Here is a 26569-nt window from a genome sequence, read left to right as displayed (position 1 = left end):
CTTTCTGTTCTCTAAATGCTGTATCTATTCCTTTTTTTTTTTTTTTTTGTCTTTTGTCTTTTGTCTTTTCAGGGCTGCACCAGCGGCATATGGAGGTTCCCAGGCTAGGGGTCTAATCAGAGCTGTTGCTGCTGGCCTACACCACAGCCACAGCAACGCCAGATCCAAGCCATGTCTGTGACCTATACAACTCACGGCAACACCGGATCCTTAACCCACTGAGCAAGGCCAGGGATCAGACCCACAACCTCATGGTTGCTAGTCAGATTCGTTTTCGCTGCGCCACAATGGGAACTCCACTGTATCTATTCTTTAAGTGGCTCAGTGGGTTAAAAATCCAGTATTGTTACTGTTCTCTCCTGAATTCATTTCCTGGCCTGGGAACTTCCCTATGCTGCGGACTCGGCCAAAAAAAAATAAAAATAAAAATAAACAGTGCATCTGTAGCACATTTAGGTAACAAGTTCCTTTGGGATACAGGTTTTCTTAAAAAAAAAAAAAGTTTAAATAAATAGCTGAATTTAATTTCGGTATTTCATGCTTAAGTAACAAATTTAAGAGAAATGAGAGAAGGAAGGTGGACTCTATCATATCAAAAGATAAGTGGACAGGGTGGCTATGACAAAGGCAAAAAGGACGTACAGTTTACTGTATGGTGATAGCAAGACATCCTTCTTATGGCAACCTCTCCCTATCGCCTCTCAAGACACACATACACAGGTGCACACAAAAAAGCTAATAACAAGTCACTCTGGGAAGTTTAATCATAACCCATCAGCAGAAGAGCCCATCATACTGTAAACACCAAAATGAGTATATATAGTATTAGGGTTGGTAATGGCTAATTAAACTCTGAAGATCAGGTTTCCGGGCACATTGTGCCACATCTGTGTACTAGGTAGTCCCAGATGGTATGAACGCCAAGTTGCTTCTTTACAACAGTCTGCTCCTGCAATATCACCAAGATTCTGAGAGATACAATTGTATGAGAGTAAGGATACTCTGCCAAGAGTCTCCTCAGGTCTCTCTGCTCCTGACTGTACAGATCTGAGAGAAGTTTCCAGTATCAGGAACAAGGCTACTGCTACATAAAACACCAGAAGGTGCCTGGTTTTACTCCTTCTAGTGAAAGACAATGGTCACAATATTCAATATGCTGCTCCTCTCCCCCAGGACAGGCTGGGAAGGGATACCCGGGAACTTTCTGGGGTGATGGAAACACTGCCAAAATTAAAGAATGGTTCTCTTAAGATTCATGTGTTTCACTGTATGTAAATTTTACCTAAAAAAAAGAGAACCATGTATGATTACCAAACTCTAGTTAGTAACTTTACTATCTGTAGGAGTATAGACTAGCAATTTTAGAACTACTTTCTGTGTATTCTAGGCTTGAGCAAGTGACTATATCCAGGATAATGGGAGCCAGGTTTCTCACTGCTGGGGAAGGTAGTTACAAATACCTTCCCCAGGTATTTGTAAGGAAAGGGGGAAATAAGCATTACCGAAGGGGATGAAGTACATCATGGGTGTCCTAACATGAGGATACATCATCATTTCTTTGGTATTCCTGCAAAAAATTCATAACCTGAATCTAATCATAAGGAAATCCAAGTCAAAGGAAATTCTGCAAAATAACTGACAAAATGTCAAAGCGTTGAAGTTAAGAAAGACAAAGAAAGGCTAAGGAACTTTTTCAGATTGAGAGAAGTCAGAGAGACGTGAAGGAACTTTTTCAGATTGAGAGAAGTCAGAGAGATGTGACAGTTACATGCAACTGCTCGATCCTGAACTGGATGCTGATCTGAGAGAAAAAAAAAAAAAAAAAAACTTATGGAGAACATTACTGGTACAAATAACAATATCTGAAATAGAGACTGTGCATTAGATAACAGTGTTATGCAAACATTAAACTGCCTGAATTTGTTAAGTGCATTGTGTTTAGGAAAGAGAAGAACCTTTTTCTTAGGAAATGTACATTCAAGTATTTAGCTGTAAACAACCACAATGTCTCCAACTCATTGCCAAAGTTTCATAAAAAATAGAAGGGGAGGGGGCAGGGAGGGAGAAGAGTGCACACTTTCAATTGGGGAATGTGTAGACAACTGGTGAGTCTGGGTAAAGGGGCTCCTTGTACTACTATTCCTGCAACTTTTAAGCTTAAAATTAATATCAAAATAGAAAGGTACCCCTCAAATAATCTAAGTTCTCCCCAGATATTTAGGCGTAAAGCTAAAAACAAACTAACTCAACATATTGACAGAAATACTTTTAGGAATACTGGTTTCAAAATTATATTTTCCCTTTGGTAACAATTCCACAAAACTATGTGGTTCTGATTTCTTTTTTAAAACTGAAAAAGGGGAGTGCCCTTGTGGGGCAGCAGGGTAAGGATACGGCACTGTCAATGCAGCACCCCTGGTCACTGCTGTGGTTCAGGTTCAATCCCTGGCCTGGGTACTTGCCATATGTTGCATGTGCAGCTAAAAACAAACAAACAAACAACAACAACAAAAAAAAAACTGAAAACGGACTCAGATAGCTTCAAATAGGGTTTTTTGAAATTCCAGTGACATATAATGTCATTTTAGAAAGTCTTGCAAAGCAATAAACAGAAACTGGAATGAAATTGACTCCTCAGCACCCTCCTTCCCTCCAGATTCTTCAATATTTTTTCTGGAAGATGGAACAGTTCACCTGGCTGCATGCCAAGCTAAAATCAAATAGGACAAGGAATAATCTGTGTGTAGGTGATTCAGCTTTCCCTGCCCCAGAAGCAGAGAACTGTTCTCTTCCCCACCTCAGGCCTTATAAATGGTCTATACCTTATTTGTGTAAGTAAGGTAATTGAAGGCATTATTACTCAGCAAAGCTTATTCTGCCTCCCCAAGCCTTCTGTCTGTATTTGCAGTTAAATCAAAACACAAGTATAGCCTTAGTCCTAGGGAAAAAAAGCAAAAATACTGACAACAACCAAAGGAAAAAATTACTTCAGGGATTTTTAAAAAGCCAAAGGAGAATTTTTAAAAAGTCATTTTTAGCCCCAAAGAATCTTCTTTGAAACAGTAACAACTATGATATGACTCAATATAAAAAATATTATGCTAAGTATGCATTAAGAAAAATTCACATGCAAAGAAATAAAAATGTAACTGGATTTGTCATTTCAAAGTATTAATGTTGGGTCTGCAGATAATAGAGAATGACATTCTCATAAGCGAATAAATAAGTTCGCCAAGTAAGTAAACGTTATGTTTCTACTGTAAGGAAATACATGCACCAATGAAGCAACCTTTTCAGCACAAAAGAAATTTAATACCCAGACCACATGAAAAGTGATCACTATGGGAATAGCACAGCTGTTAAAATCCAAGTCAGTTTGTATTAAATCGTCCAGCGTGTTTATGTAAAGCAGGACTCTCAGAATGACCACCGAGAGGAAATAATTTTTGCTAACAAAAAAGTGATACCTATATTTAATTTAATGCTTACAATAAGTGTGAAAGAAAAATGCAAAGCTATTCTCTTTCAAAGAATATAAGGGACCTCAGTTAGTGGGCATGCTTGTGATCCTCTTACAAACACTATCTAAAGGGCTAAATTAATTAGAAATAGAAAAAGAAAAAGTGAGTGTTTGCATTTCACTTAAAGAACTCAATTATCTTTATTTCACTGACTAACCAGCTATATAAAGTCACAGAAAAACCTCTGGCACCTGTGCCAAACAACTTCAATACGAAAATTAATACTGCCAAGTTATTTTGAGACCAATTAGCTCAGCCATTCAAAGAAAAAAACGTGCTCCACCAAAGAGCCTATCATCCTCAAACTTCCATTTCTTAAGACAGAAGTAGACATGTAGACATCCTTGAGGCCTTGACCTGAGCAGATATAAGGTGCCTTAAAGAGTCTACAGAAAGGATGAAGGACAACTGACAAATGGTAAGCTTTAACTTGCAACACAGACACTCGGGATTCATAACGGTAAGACAGGAGCTTAGTTTACTTCTGAAGAAAAAAAAAAGTGTTCAAGCACCTAAAATTAACTAAACTTATCAAACACTGTCAAATTTGAGTCAACATTTTAGAGAAAATGGCCAGGATTGTGCTTCTCATAGAAAAGATTCAAGTAAAGTTTGCAAAGAAAGCTTATCATCTCATGAGTGGAGAGGTTTACCCTAGAATTCAATCCCTTTTAGACTGGCTGATGTATGCAAAGAAATCTCAAATTATAACTGAGAGCGGAGAATTTGGGATTAATGACTCCCCACCGCTCTTTCGCCTAAAAGTTAAACATGAAAGTCTTATCAAGAATCCTAAGTTTTAAAGGCCCAGGTCAAACCACTGGGCATTAGAAGGTTTAAAGAAACATTCAAAAGGAAATGAGCTATAACACACAGTATACATGTAAAAATAACTCAGACTCTCTGAGTCTATTAAAAAATGAGATGCCATCATTATAGTTTTGAGATACATCAGCCGTTTCCCATTACAATGGAGGACACACCAGCTCTATTTTTAGAGCCTCTGGAGAGATCAAAGCTGAAAGGGCCCTTTTATTGGCTCCCCATCCAGGCCCCTAATCTCTGTTTACTTTTTCTCTGCCATTATGGAGATCTCCAAAAGACACACCACCAGGACTGCTGGTACCCCCCCATCCTCTGAGTAACACTTAAAAAGTGCTCTGTGATGGTCTGTGTGAGTGAGGAATCTGGAATGAAGACTAGTCGAGTTTAAATTCAAGCCCAAATTACCATGATACAAGTATTGATCCATAACTATAATAATCTAATTCAGTCTCTCTGTACACCATAAACCCCACTTTCTCGGGCTAGTTTCTCTGTGAGAAGGAAACAGACAAACGAAAACAAGAAAATCCTTTCTGGTTTTTTAGACCCTCCCCCTCCCCCACAAAAAAGCCCTCAGTTGGTTTCAGGGCCTCTGGCTGGTAAGGCTGAAAGGGCTCATTTTAAAAAACAAGTCCCTCACATGTAAAACGACTTACTTTGGAAGAACAAGCTGTACATTTGTCAAATGCCAGGCTGACAGGAAGGACATTATCAAATCGTGACAGAAATCCTCGGATCTAAAAACAAACAAAACAATTCACATCAAGTCCAGAATGACACACCTATGAAATACATGTGTAGTTTCTGACAAGAAGTGGGAAACAATCGATATGGTGGTCTTGACACAAATTACTAACAAAAATGTAATTCAATGTGGATATTTTCCCTTGCACTATATAATCAGTTTGAGGAAGAACTTTGTTAGGTCCTTTATTCTGTTAAGAATAGGGCCTATAAGCTTTGCACATATTTGAGACCTAAATACAAGTTGACTCCAAAATACAAAAAAGAAAGGCATAAAATTGTATTATTTTGATAAATATCTTCAAATATATAACTGGTCAATTAGTTTATCATGACAACTCTCATATATGTTACAGTGAATATAAGATACATGTGTATTTCTAGCAGATGATACTGGATGGGGCCTCACAAAGTAAGAAGACCTGGGGACTACAGAAGACAGAAATGGTCCTAAATACATACCCAGTTACTTGCCTGGCTAGGAACTTATTTGCATAAAATGCAAAGCATTACCAAATTCATAGGGAAACAACGCCACCTTGAGCATAAAATTCTGAACTGCAACTGATTTCCAATTATGGGGTATCGGCCCTAACCAGATTTCACTAACTCTGATTAAAGTAATTTATTCAGACATTATACCTCCAAAACTACATTTACACCAAAAGGGAATTTTCCATTGTTAAATACATCACTAAAACATTACTACTAAACATATATATGGTGAAACCTCCAAGGTCTCCTTGGGACTCAACATTTATAATACTCTAAACATCAGGAATTTTCTCATGAGTTAATTTATTTAATCTTGACAACTACCCTATTGCTAAAACTCAGGCTGGGGAGGGTGAAGCAACTTGGCTCAGAAAAACAGAAAGTGAGGAACTAAGATTCAGAAGTGGGCCCCAGGCTGCAAACCTGGCCAGGCCCTGGGCTCCCTCTCCTTCCCTTCCTCGCAGGACTGCACGGATTTGTCTTCCATACTGGGCTCACCACAAACGTTAACAGCCTCACTTCAACAGAGCAAAAGAACCACCCCCACGCCCCCAGTCCTTGTTGCCTTTAACTAACACCACCCCCCCAAACAAAACCAACAAAACCTGGCAAACTATAAAGAAACAGGCTTCTTCCAAGTAGAGGTAACTCCACTCTGCAACCAGCAGTCATTTCATTTGCATATTTATCCCTGGAAAATCAAACCTTAAAGGAAATGCCAATGGAAAACTTTTAAATGTCCTTATGTATGTGTAAGGAGATTTCAGTGTAATCCAAGAGCAAAAGAGTGGTGGAAATGATACATGAGAGAGTTGTGATAACTAGCTAGCTGGCCTCTTTGTGCACCTCTGAAAATGTGAGATCTTTATTTCCCTGTATCCCATGAATGTGTGACCATTTCCTAATACAGTACTTGAGGCCCCATCAGGGTCCTGAGTTTGCTAACCAGGACACCAAATCAGGAGACAGCAAACTAGCAGAAAAGAATAATGGCAGGTTGCGATCCTGAGGAGAATGAAAGTTGTAGGTCTGAAAAAATTCTCACTGTGAGTCTCCTCATACCTCAACAGGTTTTACACTAAGTTTACCTACAAAAATTTTATCATATGTAGCATATTCTCCATTTACTGACATGGGCCTACATGTTAAGGCCTCCATATATGCCTCATGAAAAGATTCCTTAATTCTCTTTCCTCTCATAAAGCTGATATCAGGCTTTCTTTATGCTGTGCAAAGGAATAGTGGTAACTTTCTCTGTGAAACTGTTTCATGATTGGAGGTGGGGAGGCAAAGCCAAAGGGAAGGGAGACAGTAGACCCAGTGAGGAGCAGTAAAGAAAAGAGAAAAAGGAGAGGGAGGAAGGAAAGAGAAAATATAAACAAAAACACAGGTGGTGAGCAACAGAAGAGAAAGGAGCCGAAGTGAATGGAGCAGGCAAGCAGGGGCCCAAACACCACTGTTCAGCATCCTTGACAGCTCCTTACCAGGAAACTGACTCATTTTCCCAGAAAATGAAGTTGAATAACATCTGTGTGTGAGGCCTTTCAAATTCACCAAGTTGATATCAGGAGACTCAGGATTCAACCAAACTAATTCCAGTGTTAGGTAATTGAAAAGAGGAATGCCTCTTCTCACACTGATTGCAATATACTCCTAACAGGCATCTCTGCAGGTGAGTTGTCTCCCTTCCACTGAATTCAACACCCTGTTCTTGATGAATTCTCCTAATACACAGTGCTGCAGTGTGTCACTTTTTATCAGCTTCCTAGAGCTGACCAAATACAGCAGAGGGTCCCTTATGTTGGCATTCAAGACCCTCCCTAATCTGGGCTCATCTTGCCTTTTCAACTGTGTCTTGGATTGAATCTCTTCATGGGCTTCATACAACTATAAAACTGAACTACAGATTACCCTCCAAAGTCATTCCCACACTGCTGACCTTGTCTCAGAACTCTTCCTTTTGGAACAAGCTAAATATTCACATCTTCCTTAAAAAGACACTCAAGCGCAAACACACCTCTTTCATAAATACTCACTGTACCCAAATACCTTGTGTAATATTTATTTCTTTAAAAAATTAAAATTAAAAATAAAATTAAAAGACTTACTGAGATAAAATTCACATACCATAAGAACCACCTTTTAGAATATGCAATTCAGTGGCTTTTAGTATATTCTTGGGCAACCACGGATCAAAATGAAACATGACATTCACAAAAACCAAAAAGAAAAGTACACAAGCATAAAATAAGTGGAAATCATGCAACCAAAAAAAGAAAGGAACAAAGGAGAAACATAGAATCAACTGGAAAACAAGGTTTAAAATGATAATAAATACATATTTATCAATAATTACCTTAATGTCAATGGACTGAATGCTCCAATCAAAAGACACAGAGTGGCAGATTGGATAAAAAACCAAAAACCTGGAGTTTCTGGTCGTGGCTCAGTGGTTGAACGAATCCAACTAGGAACCATGAGGTTGCAGGTTCGATCCCTGGCTTTGCTCAGTGGGTTAAGGATCCAGCGTTGCCGTGAGCTGTGGTGTAGGTTGCACACGTGGCTCGGATCCCGCGTTGCTGTGGCTCTGGCATAGGCCAGTGGCTACAGCTCCGATTAGACCCCAGCCTGGGAACCTCCATATGCTGCAGGAGCGGCCCTCAAAAGGAAAAAAGACAAAAAAACAAAACAGAACAAAAAAAATCCCTACAATCTGCTGTCTACAAGAGACTCATCTTAGGGCAAAGGACACATATAGAAGGAAAGTGAGGGGATGGGAAAAAATATTTCATGCCAATGGACAAGACAGGAAAGCAGGAGTTGCAATACTCGTATTAGACAAAATAGACTTTAAAATGAAGGCTATAAAGAAAGACAATGAAGGACATTATTTAATGGTAAAAGGATCCATTCAAGAAGAGGATATTAAAATTGTCAAAATATATGCCCCTAAAACAGGAGCACCCAGTACATACAACCAATACTAACAGACATAAAAGGAGAAATTGATGGGAATACAATCATAGTAGGAGAGTTTAACACCCTATTCACACCAATAGACAGAAATTCAATAACGCAACAGAGATCCTAAATGGCACAATGGAAAAGTTAGACTTAATTGACATTTTCAGGACATTACATCCAAAAAAATAAGAATACACATTCTTCTCAAGGGCACATGGAACATTCTCAAGGATCTATCACATACTGGGGCACAAAACTAATCGCAACAAATTTAATACTATAGAAATTATTTCAAGTATCTTCTCTGACCACAATGGCATGAAACTAGAAATCAACCACAGGAAAAGAAATGATAAAAACTAATAAATACACGGAGACTAAACAACATGCTACTAAAAAACCAATGGGTCAATGAGGAAATCAAGAAGGAATTAAAATACCTTGAGACAAATGATAATGAAGACACAACCATTCAAAATCTATGGGATACCACAAAAGCAGTGCTTAGAAAGAAATTCATGGAGTTCCCGTCGTGGCTCAGTGGTTAATGAATCTGACTAGGAACCATGAGGTTGCAGGTTCGATCCCTGGCCTTGCTCAGTGGGTTAAGGATCCGGCATTGCCATGAGCTGTGGTGTAGGTCGCACACAAACAGGGCTCGGATCCCGCATTGCTGTGGCTCTGGCATAGGCAGGCAGCTACAGCTCCAATTCAGCCCCTAGCCTGGAAAATCTCCATATGCCGCAGAAGTGGCCCTAGAAAAGGCAAAAAAAAAAAAAAAAAAAAAAGAAAGAAAGAAAGAAATTCATAGCGATACAGGCTTTCCTCAGAAAAGAAGAAAACTCTCAAATCGACAACTGAACCTATCACCTAAATTAATTAGAAAAAGAAGAACAAACAAAACCTAAAGTCAGCAGAAGGAAGGAAATCATAAAGATCAGAGCGGAAATCAATAAAATAGAGATTCAAAAAACAATAGAAAAAAAAATCAATAAAACCAAGAACTGGTTCTTTGAAAAGGTAAACAAAATTGACAAATCTCTGGCCAGACTCACCAAGAAGAGGAGAGAAAAAACCCAAATAAACAAAATAAGAAATGAAAAAGGAGAAAGCACAATGGATACTGCAGAAATACAAAAAACCATAAGAGAATACTATGAACAATTGTATACCAACAAATTTGACAACCTAGGAGAAATGGACAACTTTCTAGAAACTTACGGCTCGCCAAAACCAAACCAAGAAGAATTAGATCCACTGAACAGATTATGTAATAAAAACACTCCCCATAAACAAAGTCCAGGACCAGATGGCTTCACAGGTGAATTCTACCAAACATACAAAGAGGATCTTAGATCCATCCTCCTAAACTTTTCCAAAGCTTGAAGAAGGAGGAACACTCCCAAAGACATCCTATGACGCCACCATCACCCTAATACAAAAACCAGACAAAGATATCACCAAAAAAGAAAACTATAGGCCAATATCTTTGATGAACATAGATGCAAAAATTCTCAACAAAATTTTAGCCAACCAAATCCAACAATATATAGGATCATACACCACGACCAAGTGGGATTCACCCCAAGTTCACAAAGATGGTTCAACATACACAAATCAATCAACATCATACACCACATTAACAAAAAAAATCAACATCAAAAACCACATGATCATCTCAATAGATGCAGAAAAAGCATCTGACAAAGTCCAACATCCATTCATGATGAAAACTCTTACCAAAGTGGGTATAGAAGGAACATACTTTAACATAATAAAAGCCACCTATGACAAACTCACAGCAAATATAATAGTCAGTGGAGAAAAGCTGAAAGCCTTCCCATGAGTATATTCCTAGAATGTTGTAACCATCACTAATATCTAATTTCAGAACATTTTAATCACCCCCAAAAGAAACTCAGAACCCATAAGCAATTAGTCCCCATTCTCCACTTTTCACAGACCCTGGAAACCACCCAGTTTCCTATTTCTATTGATTTGCCTAATTTGCATATTTCCTAGAAATGAAATCACACATGAATGGCTTCTTCACTCAGCATATTGTGTCTGTACTTCACTCCATTATTGCTAAATCCTAGATCCTTAACCCACTACGCCAGAGCAAGAACTCCACCATATTTTGCTTTTCCATTCGTAAGTTGATGGACATTTGGGTATATACACAGAGTAGAATTAACAAGTCACATGGTAACTATGTTTAATATTTTGAGGACCAAAGTGACTACAAAATACCACACTCCTGCCAGCAATGCATGAGGGTTTCAATTTCTCTACCTTCTTGTCAACACTTACCTCATTTTGAGTACAGCCACCCTAACGAATGTGAAGTGGAATCTCACCGTGGTTTTGATTTGCATTTATCTAATGACTGATAGCATGGAGCATTTTTTCATGTGCTTCTTGACCATTTGTTTATCTTTCTTTGGAGAAATATCTATTTAAATTCCTTGCCAAATTTTATTTTACTTTATTATTTACTTATTTTGCTTTTTAGGGCTGCACCCACAGCATATGGACGTTCCCAGGCTAGGGGTCAAATCAGACATACAGCTGCTGGCCTACGCCACAGCCACAGCTACTCGGGATCCAAGCCTTTTCTGTGACCTACACCACAGCTCATGGCAACACCGGATCCTCAGCCCACTTAATAATGAGTCCAGGGATCAAACCCACATCCTTATGGATACTAGTTGGGCTCTAGTATCCGCTGAGCCACAATGGGAACCTCCTTTGCCAAATTTTAAATTGGGTTATTTTTCCTTTCATTGTTGAATCATTGTTTATATATTCTGACAAGTTTCTTATCCAAAATATAATTTTACAAATATTTTCTCCCATTCTGTGGCTTGTCTCTTCACTTTCTTGATGGCATCCTTTGAAGCATAGAACATTTTTATTTCTTGATGCCCTATTTATTTTTCCTTTGGTTGCTTGACCTTTTAGTATCATATACAACAATTTCTCACCAAAGATCATTAAGACTTAGTATGTTTTCTTCTCATTTAATAGATTTAGCTCTTACATTTAGGTCTATGATCTAGTTGGAAGTGATTTTTGTATATGATGTGAGGTAAGGTTCATTTTTTTGCAAGTGAAAATCTGGTTGTACCACTACTTAGTTGAAAAGACTCTTCCTCCCTCATTGAACTGTCAAGAAATGACCATGAATGTAAGGGTTCATTTTTGGACCCTCATTGTCTATTTTCATGACAGTACTACACTGTCTTAATGAACGTAGCTCTGTATGTTTTGAAACTGGGAAGTATGAGTCTTCCAACTTTGTTTTTTTTCAAGGTTATTTTATATTCTGGGTCTTTTACCTTACCATACGAATTTTAGAATCAGCCTGCGTAATAAATTATGTTAAAAATTCTCTCTCTTTCTTTTAAAGAGTTGAACTATTTGCATTTGTCCACAGCATAGTGCTTTGCTCATAAGAGATACTAATTATGAAATGAATGAATGAGAAAAACACAAACATCCCTGAAGTATACAGAGAAAACACATTCCAAATAAACCAAAAGAAAAATTCCCTCTTACCACCATTTACATTTTCCAGGCAATTTGAAGCCTTTCTCCCTCAACAACACTTTAAATACCCAGTATTACAAATGCACTGAGCTCCCACAATATGCTCTGTATTTCCTAAAATCTTAAAAGAAATGCATAAAACTTAAAGAGCAGAAGTTGCTACTTAAAATTTTAGCACCCTTCTTAGACATGCATAGAAATCTCAGAGCAGCCTAAAACCTAATAAAAATATTCTACCTATTTAGAGAGGCCAGGCACCAATTCACAATCAAAGAAATTATAAGGTTTTCTGCCCTACTCTGCCCTACTTGGGTGAAGAAAAATTCACCAATACCTTCTTACTTAGAAGTGTGCAAAGTATATGAAGCCATATGCTCATTCAGTATTTTGCAAAACTTGCCTGGTCAGAAGACTCTCCTGGAACTTGATTAAAAAAATCTGAGCTAAGGCCTGAGCATCTGTAGGTTTAACAGAGCCCAGGTGATTCTCATAAGGTGGGCATTTGAAACAAGATGCTTTGTTACCAATCTCATTTACACCTTTCTGTGGTTTGCTCTATATACTCAATATCACCTGTTGGATGTCAGAAAATGGGTGGAAGCAGTTAGCAAGCATCTCATTCTTTACACGTTTTCTAAACATAGCACCACCACAACCAGCTAATTTAGCCACATCTAAATGACAAGGCTTTGCAAAGTGCTTTCTTTATCCATCCGGGAACTAAGGCCTCTTTACGCTGCTCAGTGTATAATCTTCTAACTTTGGGGACTGCACACGGCTTACTCTAAACTCTTATCTGATACTATATTTGCTGTCAATCTTTCCTTAGAGGAGGGTAAGTATTAAACAGCCATTTTTAAAAAATTTAATTCTACCTATAATAAAAATAAACATGGCAAAAACAAATGAGCAAACAAAAAACCCACCACAGTCTCACAGCATATTTACTCTCATTTTCCTATTTTTAAAAAATAGAATATTTAAATATTTAACTTTCTTTTAAACAGCCTCTTCTGAATACTACTGGCTTCTCAATCCCCCTCCTCCCCCAGAGGCAGAAAAACTGCCAATTATACATACATACATACACACACACAAATACACATACACAAACACTACTTAGCTTTTTGGCTAGTAAGAGGGATTCTTTAGAGGGGCCAAACTTTGCCTGCCTCCCTGCATACTTTATTTTCTAAATTTAAAATGATCAAGTTTTTTCCCTCCTAATACTGAAAAGAATAAAGAAGATATTAAAATGGCCCAAGTGAAAATCTGATCAGTGGTTGCCTGGGGCTGAGGATGGGGATATTACCTAGAAAAAGCACAAAGTCAACTTTGGTGGTGAATGGAAATGTTCTAAATCTTGTTTGTGGTGGTGGTGATTATACACAAGTACGTACACGTGTCAAAACTTACTGAAATGCACATCTAAATGGGTGCATTTGACTGTACCTGTTATCCCTCAAAAGAGGTGACTAAAAAAGGTTTATGATCCTATTAACATTTTCGAAACAGTATGGAAAGGTACAAAATGAAAAGCATAAAGTCGATATTGCCCCCAATCCCTCTGCCTCAAAATAAAATAAAATAAAAATCTCCAGCATCATTTTCCTGTGTAGCCTTTTGGGGGGGGGGAAGTTTTATGTATAAACCAGCTCTACAATACGTGTATTTGCTAACTCCTGAATATTAAAAAAAAAAAAAAAAAAAAAAAAAAAAAACCCACCTGGGAACGGCAGAAGCTAGAAGGACAATTACCTGTGTTCCCTGGCTCCCTTCCTTCTCATCACGCCCAGGCCCCAAAAAGCAGCTTAGGTTGAAATCCCTGTCGTCAAACACCAGCGATGCACTGGGTTCTGTTGCATTTGGTTAACGAGGCTTGGAAGACAGGACAGGCTCCACTGAGAGGAGTGCAAATACGACAGAGATGATGCAGGAAGCATCAGCGCAGGGCCTATTTGTGCTCCTCTGGCCTCCCTCCAGGCCTTCCCAGCAGCTCAACGGGTGGGCCCCGCTGATTTTGGTAGGCACACCTGTGAGGGTCAAATTAGCACCCAAAGGTTCACAGCCAGGAGCACCTGTTGTTTGGCTTGAGGGAGGTAAGCGCACGCGTGCGTGCGTGAGTGCGTGCGTGCGTGCGTGTGTGTGTGTGTGTGTGTACACGCACATGTGCTAGAGACAGGGAGTCAAGGGTCCTTTCGGAAAAAGAACTAGTGTTGGTGGGAGCACAAAACTCAAAAGCATGTTGAAAGAGCAGGATTTGGTCGATGTTGACCTGATGAGCTATATACTTTGTCCCAAAGGATGCCATTAAGAAACCGTTTTTATAGACTGAAGCTATCCTTCTCAAATGCCTCACGCCCCTGGAAGGTGTCATTCAATGGATCTGGTACAGGGCTGGGAAAAGTGGATTCTGGAACAGCTCCCCAGGTCATTCTGATACACCAGATGCAGGAACCCCTGGATTAGGTTGTCTTCCACTCAAAGGTTAACTGACCCCAATTCTGTACACAGATCCACTAACACTTCCCCTCAGTCTATTCTCCACGTAGCAGCCAAACCTGGTCCTGTCACATCTCTATTTATGACTTTTCAATGGCTTCCTGCTGCTCCTGGGGTGAAGGTCCAGATCTTCAAGATGGCCTAAGAGACCCTGCCTGCCTCCCCTCCTCTTCTACCATGCTCTCCCAGTTTTCCTGTTACAGGAAAGTCAGTCACCTTTCAGATTCTCAAACCCACCAAGCGCTCTTATTGCTCATCTTCTCCACCTCTCCTGTGCCTCCTCTGAAGTGCTAGCTCCCCTTCCTTCTCAATTCCACATAAAGGACTTCTCCCTCCTAACCCTGGATGCTGTGTGGGAGGCATGTCCTGCATAATATGGAAATGGTGGCCAAGAGGACTGAGCAGAGGACCAACATCATTATGGGCCATCCCAGCTCTTGAGTGTTGTCACATACTCATCTGATCCTGGCCTCACTACCATCCTGTGACTGTTCCCCATAGTCTAGATAAAGAAATTGAGGCTCAGGGATGTGGCACAGCTCTTCCAAGATTCCACAACTACCAAGTGGCAAAGCCAGGATCTGAGTTCTGTCCTTTCCCTCCAACGTTTAGGGGGAAAAGCAAGAAGGTAAAAAGAAAGGAAGGCGAGGGAGGGAGGAAGGAAGGAAGAGCAGACCAGAGGAATTAAAAAAAACTCCCCCCCAAACCTAATGTCAAGATGGTTACTTTTGGGGCCTGAGTGGATTAAATTATCTTCCATTATGTCCAGCTGGCTACAAAATAAATAGATGAGGGATCACTTCCATTTTGGGCCACCCCTGGTGGTACTCACAGCTAAGCAGAGTAAAAGCAGCTGTGGCCCAAGCCCACCTCATCTGGATGGGGAGCCAAGACCCAATGCCCAGCAACAAAAAGCCATTCTTAGAAGTTGCAGCCACAACAGCAACCTGCTGTTTTAACCTCACACCGTTTTCTAGAGCTTAGAGTACGCAAAAACAAAAGCCAACTCCAAACTCTGTATCACTCTTGGATGCTGAAGAGTCTGAATCAAATTCAATGCCAAAATAGAGTTTAGCAAGAGACCACAGAGGTCTATTTCAGACAACAGTTCTGGCAGCCACCATGGACCCATCTCTTGTTATCACATGAGGATCACCAAGGGGCAGAAGAAGCAAGTTGGAGATGAGCCAGCGTCATCCTTAGAAAAACACTGCAGGATGGAACTAATCTTTCCAGCACTGCCCTACACACTCACTGCTTCCAAAGTTCTATGAGATTCCTTGTAACTTTCTTTTTAGAAGGGTAGATAAGTTCCACTTTAATTAAAGTGAGAGAGAAAGATAAAAACATTTACAGGTATCCCTTATGTGCCCAGAACTGTGAAGTTTTATTCTGTACATGAATTCTGGTTGTTTAGTATATTATTATGCCCGTTTTAGTCATTTAAAATATGAAGTTCAGAAAGGATCAGCAGCCTGCCCAGGGTCACACAGTGATGAGCGGCAACAACGGTCTCAAATCCTTTTGTCAAAGGAGCTAATGAACAAGTGGATGAAAGTGAAAGTCAGAGGTAAAAATTGGGATTCTAGTCAAATCTGTACGGTCACAAAGCTGCCGGTTCCCTCCCCGTGAGACCTCCAGAACAGGAGAGCCTCATCAGGTGAGCCAAACTCGTGGGGCACAAGTACCATCCTTCAACTGATAAAATTACGCCCAAATCCTCTTGGGACAAGAGATGCTACCTGAGATGCTACAGAACTCCGGATGGTGTGTGATTTACCCACTTCTTGTGCACGGAGGGAGGGGAACGCCCCTCTCTTTTAGGGCCTCGCACACGAGACCAGACAATGTCAGGCCTTGCACCCAGATTCCTCCTGGATTCAGAAGCCTCCCCACTGGAACCAGAGCCCACCACATCTGAGTGCCTGGGGGACATCCGCCTCCTTAGATGACTCCAAAGCAAGTGGAACCAGACACCTGGTGACAGGTGCCAGTCACCTAACCTCTCTGAACCGAATGGTGCTTGGCACAGAGTCAGTGTTTGGTATCACCTGCTGAAGGGATGGCTGGAGGGAGGGTGAACAGGTCACAAACCACAATGGCAAAACAGTGAGACAGCAGATATTGGAACTGTTTTTCCTGACATTTCTGGGGCCATCAATTTGAGGGTGATGGAATCGGAGGGGGAAGGAGGGTCCTTTTCTAGGGCTCTACCTCAGGAAATTGGCTCTTGTGGCTTGTCTTCTTAACCTCCTTCCTCAACAGTCAGTCCACCCACATCCCTAGAGGCACAAGAGATAAGCCTCTGGGCCCAATGGAAACCTTATTAAAGGCGAATGGCCTGAGGACTCCGGGGCAGAGCCTCTGCAGACAGGCCAAATAAAGAGCAGGCCAAGGCATGGCAAGAGACCATAGCTGCTGTTCCACGTGGAGAGTTCCTGGGCTGCTCCCTCCCCAGGTCCTGCCCCAGTTTGGGCTTTGTTCTATTCTTCCAAAAGTAACACAAATGAAGAACACAGGAGCCCGACAGAAGCAGGAGTTGGCAAGTCCCAACCACTAGGAGGAGCATGCGCATTCAAATCTTCATTCACTAGGACTTGAGGACCAAGAGTACATTCACCCAAAGACAGAAAAGGTGAACTACCTGGGGGAGATAAAAGCAGGACCACTAACCTCAAGACCGTGCTGTTTGGACAGCTACTAAATGGACGTGATTTGCATTCTCTGATGATCAGCAGCTCTACTGCCTGCTAATTTGTGCCCCATTCAGGGTCTCTCATCAGCCTGCACACCAACCTCCTGGAGATGCCAGGAGTGGCCTCTACAAAAAGCCAGAAAAGGGGTCTGGCTGGCCTCACAGAACTCAGCACCATCCCAGGAACCAGGAAAAGACCACTTACTTTCTTCCTTTTCTTTCTTCTTTCTGTCTGTCTGACTGTCAATAAAAGATCCCACTTGTTAGCAGCAGAGAAAAAAATAGCATGCTAAGATTTACAATGAAAAAGTATTCTCTACTTTTCTCTCAAGGTGTTCAGAGTGAGGAGAAGCTTGCCTCTGTGTGGGAAGGAGGTGATGATAAGTGGAACCATGAGGGGGGCAGCGGGGAGGCTCAATAACATTTCATTTTGATCTGTGTGCCAGGCAGGTGAATGGTGTTCATTTTGTGATAATCCAAGATATATACTTAATGATTTAAGTGTGATTTTCTGTGTTTTATATACAGATAAAAATGGCAAATTAAAGATATTCCCGAAGTTCCCGTCGTGGCGCAGTGGTTAACGAATCCGACTAGGAACCATGAGGTTGTGGGTTCGATCCCTGCCCTTGCTCAGTGGGTTAACGATCCGGCGTTGCCGTGAGCTGTGGTGTAGGTTGCAGATGAGGCTCGGCTAGGATCCAGCATTGCTGTGGCTCTGGCGTAGGCTGGTGGCTACAGCTCCGATTGACCCCTAGCCTGGGAACCTCCATATGCCGCAAGAGCGGCCCAAGAAAATGGCAAAAAGACAAAAAAAAAAAAGATATTCCCTTTATAGAGAGAAAGTGGCTTATACACATCACTGCCCACTTGCAGAATCCCATTCACGTACACTGGGCCAGAGACTTTTATAAAAAGAACAAACCTAGAGGCCTATTTTCTCACCTTCAAATGGTTTTTTCCCACAGTTTTCAAATTCGGTAACAGATTTTCTTTTCAGGCTGAGTATCACTGAATTTCAGGGCCTCATCAAGCCTGTTTCTGCATGTGCCAATCTCTGGATGGGCCAAATTCTGCCTATGGCCCCAAAGGAAGAAGAGCAACTAAGTCATCCTCAGGCCTCAGGCCTGATGCAGAGGAGAGCACAGGCTGAGGTCCTCTTCCCACATTACAAAAGGAGTTGCTGGTGGGGGTGGCATGTGACTCCCCGGCCAAGGACAAGCACTATTCTACCACGGCTCATTCTACAGGGGCCAAGTAATAAGCACTGTCCTTCGGGCAGGTGAGGAAAAAAAAAAAAAAAAGCCCAGGGAGCGTCACAGGCCCCTCTCTGGATACAAAGCACACAAAGGGGTTTACCAAGTTCCACTGCAGCAGGAAGTCATTTGTCAGGAGAGCCAGGAAGAGGAGGGGGGGAGGTGCTGAGTCTGCATTGCAACACAGCCCAGTGTTTTTGTGGAAACGACATCCTGCTAATCAAAACACAGTCGCATAAATGGACTCACTCCATTTCAGAAAAGAGAGAAATAAAAGAAATGTAAAGCCTATAAAAAGGTACCACACAACCCTGATTAATTTTAAAGTTCTTTCTCTGCTGTCGTTTTTAGAAAGTAGCTAAAAATAAAGGCTTGAAACTTGAAATAATGTAAGCAAGTAATCACACACACACTGGGCTTTTTCCATATATGGCTGCATTATTCTTCAGCCTTTGAAAAGGCCAAATGAAGAGATGGCCAACAACCAAAATAATCCTTCAGACACTTAACAACGAGGAGAAAGAACCAGAAGAGCGGGTGAATGACAAACAGTTGCAAGGCTCAATGGGGGTAAATAACATGACAGGGATTAGTTGCCATAGTACTTTAAAAACATGGGCACATGCATTTTGACACTGAACCCCTTCTATAAAGGGACTGATTTGCTCTCTGGCCTCAGCACTGAGAAAACTACAACTGCAGTAATTTAACATAAAAGACTTAAAGAAGGAAACCAGTGCAGGGGCATGACTGAAAATTTAATTAAGGCCCTTCTCTGTATGAAATCTGTAAAGGAGAGGAGGGCACATCTCAAGGGCAGAAGGAGGGAAGGAGATGAGAGACATGCAAAAAGGGGAAGAGGCAAGGGATTCAAATGAGCACATCAACTGCACAGGTTGGCTCTGGAGGACAGCTCCTGTGATGGAGGTTATGACAGTGTCTGCTGGGTCCTACTTGAAATGTCTCTGCAGAAGAGATTAACACATTCATTTCAAATAAATGACACACTGGAAAAGTCACATTTGTCTTGTGTTTCCTGGTTTACAAAAAGCCTCATCAAAGACAATTCTGGACGCAAGGCAAAGCACCGGCTTTTACTGATAGGACACTGAGGCTGAGGGAGGGTCAGTGACCTAACACAAGTCTATGATGGGCGGCTCAGGAGTAGCAATTCAAAGTCAGCTCTCCTGATATGCAGGCTGCACTATTTCCAGTCATAAAACCTCAGGAGAGCACTGGTCAGAGGGCCAGGTTTAGGTGTAGATGTCGGCATATTCACTACCTCTCTCTGTGACCATGGACAAGCAATCTCCCTTCTTCTGAGTCAGACCCTCAAGTGGAAAATGACAGGCCAGGCAAGGGGAGGCAGAGAGAGACAAATGTGATCTGTGACTCACCCAGCTCTGCACTCCTGTGCGAGTCTGTCCTCACGTGTCCCTGAATTGGACTCTTACTGCTTCCCTCCCAAGACAGCCTCCCTGCTATAGACTCAAACACACACAGAGCCCAGAGAAACCACTGCCAAGGAGCAAGACCAGGAACCCCCCAAAAGCACAGCAACAAAAACTGGTGAAGAGGAGCTTCCTGGTGGCTTAGCAGTTAAGGATTCAGCATTGTCACTGCTGTGGTCCAGGTTCAATTCCTGGCCCCAGAACTTCTACATGCTACAAGCACAACCAAAAACAAAACAAAACAAAACAAAAAAACAACCCCAGGAACCCTCCCTACCACCACCACCAAAGGGGAAACAAAACAAAACAAACAAAACAAACAAAACTAGTGAAAAAGCAACACAAATTTAAAATTTTCACTCCACCACTTTTTTTCTCTTTCAGTCTCTATGGGATGGACCTTCCTTATGATGCTTCAGATTCTTTTTCTGAAGATTCCCCTCTTTCTGGTGATGCTGTACACTTCTAATGGTCTTCCCAGGCATGGCCATTAAGGGTTCTGTTTGGCTAAGGAGTCAATGCTTAATAACAAAAAACAGCAACAAAAGTATCAGCATCATTTACTGACAGCTGTGACATACCTTTCTGCATATCATCTCTAACCCTGGCACTGACCACCTGAGATCCGTATTCTGGCCTCCACCTTACAGACAAGAAAACTGAGAGAAGTTTGGTGACTTGGCCAAGGAAGGGCATTTAATAACTGCAAGGCTAGGATTTATGCTGCCATCTGGCTGATCCCAAAGTCTGTTCTTTTTTTCTACTCCATTATGAGGCCTCAGTCAATGTGCCAAATGCACCAAAGACCTTGGGACACGCTGCTTGTTCATGATTTCTTCTTGTCACCATCCTGCAGGATGGGATACCCTCCAGCTGGTCCTAAGGAATTCCCACTGAAATTCCAGAGCAGCTGGAGGATAAGTAGGGTGAAGAAGAGTGGGCTGGGAGGACAGCATGGTAGTGACCCCAAATACTCTCCCAGGGCACCACTGGGATTGGGTCCCAAACTGAGATTTCACGTCCAACCACTGACCTGGTGAGGCACGAGCCCGAGGGAGGTCGGAGGCTCATTCATGCGGTCGTCGCTGCTGCTGGCAATGGCGTAGCCCCTGAGAAGAGTAAACAATTAGAGCTGCTCATTTCATGAAAGTTTATGCCTAACTCCTATGAGGATGATCTAGAGGAGGCCTATGTAAGATTTATAAGGATAGGAGTTCCCGCATGGCGCAGGAGAAACGAATCCGACTAGCAACCATGAGGTTGCGGGTTCGATCCCTGGTCTTGCTCTGTGCGTTAAGGATCTGGTATTGCCGTGAGCTGTGGTATAGGTCACAGATGCGGCTTGGATCCTGCATTGCTGTGGCTCTCGTGTAGGCTGGCAGCTGTAGCTCCAAATGGACCCCTAGCCTGTGAACCTCCATATGCCGCAGGTGCAGCCCTAAAAAAAAAAAAACAGAAAAGACCAAAAAAAAAAAAAGATTTATAAGGATTACTGAAAAGCCCCTTGCTAGGCACCATAAGCTAGGGAAAAAACCCTAATTTTCCAGGGGTGGGAGGGGGGAAGCAGAAGAATAGTTTTAAAACAACAAAAAAAAAGCCTGTGTTTTAGAGTCAGAAAGACCAGAGCTTGTGACTACAGGCAAGTTGCTTAATTTCTCTGTGCTTCAGGTCCATCATCTATGAAATAGAAATAAGACAGTTGTGAAGAATGAATTAGTAATAAGTTAGAGAAATTGTCAAGTACAACGTCTGGCAAATGATAAACCAAAAAAGTATTAATTTCCCTACTCTGAGACAGCCCTGTAAAACACCAAAGTACATTGTTGAATTGATATTTTGAAATAGAAAACCTTCCAACCTTGACTTCTTGAGGTTATGTAAATGCTATCACAATGGGGCTGGGGGTGGGGGGAGGAAAAGTGAGGAATGTATTGGGCAGAATGAACATAGTCCATCCCAAAATGGTGAGATGCTTACTTATGTCACAGAAGAGATGCGACACAGGCCCTGATTTTAGCCTGTGACCAAGGCAAATGTGGTAGACAGAGGGATCAGTGTGAAGGAGTCGGGTTGGCGCTGAAAGACTTTATCCCAAATGCTTCCTGTCAGGGACCACAATAAACATAGGTGCCAGGGACAGCCAAGGGGGATGACAAAGATGAGAGAAAGACAAAAGAGCTGCTTCTCTTCATTTAACTGTGAAGCATCTACACTAGTGACGTATGCTACCAACATTGTACAGAGGCCAACTTTTCAACTGTGAAGAACTCTGAGTCATAGAGTAAATAGAATAATCATGTTGATTTCTGAGAATTGGAAAAGTAAGACTTTTGAAAATTCAATTCCCTCCTGCCTGTATTACAATGAGCATAGCAGAATGATTAAAAACAGAGCTTGGAGCCAGAGTGGGCTGAACTAACTCCCAACTTTACTACTTTCCAGCTTTGTGAATGTCAACAACTTCCTTATCCTTGCTATGCCTCAATTTCCCCATCAAAGATGGGACTGATAATAGTTCATTCCTAATACATTTGCTATGAGGATTAAATAGTTACTATTTATAAAGTGCTTAGAATAATGCCTAGCACAATGTAAGCACTATGTAAGTGCTGAAAATCAGATAAATTACAGTGTTTCTGTCACACGGTCAGGTGTACATCTGTTTGACTCTAGTCTAATCTCACTATAAGACATCAGATGAATGATGAATCCATGAAAGAATCTTTATTAATTTTTCTTGTTCTTTTCTTCCTTTCTTTTTTAATTACTAGTTTTTCAATTAATTTAATTTTTGTCTCACTTTTATTTATTACGAGATCTATTACTTCTATTGTTCATAAGTCATAAAGTAGGATCTTCTCCTTGCTTGGATAAGATGGGGTGTCTAGACCACATTTGTGCTCATTTTTGTATCTGTAACACAAAACATATTAAACATATAGACCATTGAAAGGCCCAAGGTCAAGTTGAAACAAAACACATCAGCCTACTCCTTTCCTTGCCGCACATGCAAGCCTAACACTAGAAGTACTTAATAAATTTAAAAATATTTTTGTAGTTGGTGTGGCAGGAGTTCCCATTGAGCTTCAGTGAGTTAAGAACATGAAATCATGTCTGTGAGGATATGGGTTTGATCCCTGGCCTTGCTCAGTGGGTTAAGGATCCGGCGTCACCAGAAGCTACGGCACAGGTCCCAGATGTGGCTCAGGTTGCAGATGAAGCTTGGATTCAGTGTTGCTGTGGCTATGGCATAGGCCCCTAGCCTGGGAACTTCCATATGCCGCAGGTGCAGCTGTAAAAGGGGAAAAAAAAAAACTGGTGTGGCACTGGTGGACTAGACGGTAATTAAGGACCAACGTTCCCACTGAGAACAAATAGAAAAGCAAGACAGAGTATAAAAACCTTTGTTTGAAAGCATCAGACAGCTACCAAGGTAGGGGAGAATTGCAGAGCCAAGGTCTGTGAGGAGGGAGGCCCATGGAGGTAAGCCAGGCATTTGCAAGGGAAGTTTCACCCATAAAGTGATCGCCCATCTCCAAAAGCAGGGCAGGATCAGAAGCTGAGCAGTGATGCTGATTCATGAGGCTGATGGGAAAATCCAGAGTTTGAGGTCTGCCAACAAGAAGAAACCATGGAAAATCCCCCAGGATTTCAGATGGGATCATGAAGGGCTAGATGCTCAGATTAAGAGTGAAACAGAAATAGACAAGCCCTGGAGTTCCATCATGGCACAGTGGTTAATGAATCCGACTAGGAACCATGAGGTTGAGGGTTCGCTCCCTGGCCTTGCACAGTGGGTTAAGGATCTGACATTGCCATGAGCTGTGGTGTAGGTTGTAGACGCAGCTTGGATCCCGCGTTGCTGTGGCTCTGGCGTAGGCCAGCAGCTGCAGCTCCGATTAGACCCCTAGCCTGGGAACCTCCATATGCACAGGAGCGCCCTAGAAAAGGAAAAAAGACCAAAAAAAAAAAAAAAAAAAAAAAAGAAAGAAAATGAAATAGACAAGCCCTGATTAAATAAGATATTCTAAGACGGTAGTGTAAGCAAGTGACAATTAGTGGTCCTGCTCAGCCATTGGTCAGCATTGTAGTGAGCCCTTCCCCCAAGCAGGTGACAGTTTGTGAGTGACCTTTGGTCCCTCTCCTTCCCCTTTCTCAGTATAAAAGGAGCCAGAATTCAAATTTGGACTGAGGCAAGATGTTTTTTTGAGACCCTGGTCTGCCATCTTCTCAGTCTGCTAGATTTCCAATTAAAGTCATTATTCCTTGACCCAAAAACTGGTCTCCAAACTTACTGGCCTGTCGTGAAGTGAGCAGAGGGAACTTGGATTCAGTATCAATTTTGGTGAGACAAGCCAAAAGCCTTGCTGCTTTGGCCAGCCAGTCCCAGTTGGGGAATATCTGGATAGGCCCTAGCAGCTGCCAGGACCATTTGTCCTGAAGATATGTCCTTCAAAATTATCTGAAGCAGCTCCAGCTGTCCTAGCACTTAGCAGTTGGAGGAAGGAAGTGACATATGGGAGCTGATGGGCTCCATACAGTAGGGTAAGTCGCTCCAGTGTGTACAACTGGGAACCATCTCACCTCTCAACCCGGGCTTTTCCTTTAAAGGAAAAGCCAATTTGTTTTGCATTTGATTGGGGTATCTTGCTGGAGAGGGGAACTGTTGTTGGACTCTACCTGATTTGATTTGTGAGCCAGTTCATTTGCTTTTGTTTTTCATTCAGCCATGATGGAATCTGTGTCTTTGGTATTGGAATTTGTTTGTGCTTTTTGTGTTTTGCTGTTCTTGAACTTAAAAATGTGGGCAATACTCCACCTGTCCCTAAGGAAAACCCTTAAACAATTGCACAAAATACATCTGTGGGCATAAGACTAGGAAAAAGATGGTACCCTATTGCAATGGGTGTGTGGTCCCAGTATGTATTAGGATCAGGAGAGAAATGGCCCTTGAATGGCTCACTTAACTATTATACAATCTTGCAATTAGAACTGTTTTGCGAATGAGCAGGTAAAAAAGATGAGATTCCATGTATAGAAGCATTTTAGCTATTCCATCAGGAGGAAAAGAAGTTAGAGGGCTGCCACCTTACAGTACAGTGGTCTATAAGGAAAACCAAGGGAAAAACCTGTTCTGTAAGAGGGAGAGGGAGAAAATGAGAGTGAAGACATGCTATTTCAAACCTTAACCCCCGCTCCAGCCAACCCAATGCCCCCATTAGCTGAGCAGGCTGCACCAGCTGTTGTTCAACTGCTCCTATGCCACCAGCAGATTTACCCTCTTGTTTCCCCTTCTTATGGGGATCAACTAGGAGGTTAACCCCCAGAGCACAGGAGCCCTGCTTGCTGTCACATCTAAGACCTGACAGGGTGGCAAATTTGGACTGGGAGCCACTTCCGCAGCAGGACAGTTTCCCTTAGGAGGCCTTAATGAAAATGGCCAACCAGCTGGGTTTCTATGGATGCACAAGCCATTCTCAACTTCAGATTTGTTTAACTGGAAACCATAACCCAGCTTACCAAGAGGAGCCCCCTCTGTACGAGTGAACTTTCCCTTCTATCTTTGCCACTCACCATCTCTCTTGGGTGGACATTCACACTCTTACAAACATGATGCTTACTGGGGAGGAAAGGAGGATGGTCATGACAAGACTAAAGAGGAAGAACACACACATCTCCATCTAGCAGATCCAGATGGAACCCCTGAAGCAAACCTGGCAGTTCCCACTGCTGAGCCTGAATGGGATGCCAATAATGGAGATATCCACACCTACAGCAATATAGGAAGTGTACTTAGTGGGTCTTCAAAAGGGCTACCTAGGCAAAAGGGCTTAAACAAAATTCAGAAGATACACCAAAAACCCAAGTAGGATCCATCAGAGTTCTAGAAAGAATTTATCAAGCTTATAGGTGCTACATAATGTAGACCCTGAGGCCCCCCAAAATGTAAGAATGGTAAACAGGACTTTCATTGGGCAAAGTGTCCCAGATATAAAAAGGAAATTACAAAAGTTAGATGGCACATTTGGAATGAATCATTCTCAGGTGGTAGATGTTGCTTTTCAAGTGTTCAACAACAGGGAACAACGTCAGAATCCAGAGGCTGCAACACGGAATGCCACTTTTCTGCAGCAGCATTGGTTTCCTGGAAGCCAAGCAACCTGAAGAGAGGTAAGCCACCACTGGGGAGGGACAGTGCGCTTCCTTTAAGGAGGAAGGGTACTGGGAAAAAGTGTCTTAGCTAAAGAATAAGACAAATATCCATAAAGAAAGATGGGAGCCTCTTACATCGTAGGAAGAGAGGAAGACTCTGATAAGGAATGATGAGGTCTGGTGGCTCTCTTGGACTTGAGGGGCCAAATTCCAATTTCCCCACAGGAGCCCCAGGTAACTGACAATGGGGGACAACTTGATTGACTTCCTGACAGATACGGGTGCAACATACTCTGGTAAAGACTAAGGTGATATACAAGACATCCCAATCCATCCTGGTTATGGGAGTTTCTGGAAAAGTATAAAGCTGTTCTTTCTTACAGCCTCTAGAGCCAGTTAGGGGACCTCATC

The 26569-nt window shown here is 41.8% G+C and overlaps 1 protein-coding gene across 29 annotated transcripts in view; it reads right to left on the bottom strand.

Moving 5' to 3' along the window:
• ATG7 (autophagy related 7) overlaps positions 1–26569 on the bottom strand; it is a 397386-nt gene that overhangs the window by 176498 nt on the left and 194319 nt on the right. For 25 of the 29 annotated variants that reach the window (XR_001300297.2, XM_021068378.1, XM_021068379.1 and 22 more), the window contains 2 exon segments: positions 21039–21114; positions 5003–5083 (listed from right to left, as the gene is read on the bottom strand). Coding sequence is in view for 28 of the 29 variants with exons in the window: in XM_021068378.1 (XP_020924037.1) it covers positions 5003–5083; positions 21039–21114 (157 nt within the window). In the remaining variant the exon portion in view is untranslated. 29 annotated transcript variants of the gene reach the window in all.

This window comes from Sus scrofa, chromosome 13 (assembly GCF_000003025.6).
Source record: "Sus scrofa isolate TJ Tabasco breed Duroc chromosome 13, Sscrofa11.1, whole genome shotgun sequence".
Lineage (NCBI taxonomy): Eukaryota > Metazoa > Chordata > Mammalia > Artiodactyla > Suidae > Sus > Sus scrofa.
The sequence above is the reverse complement of the archived record's forward strand: the minus strand, read 5'-3'. Positions and strand labels throughout refer to the sequence as shown.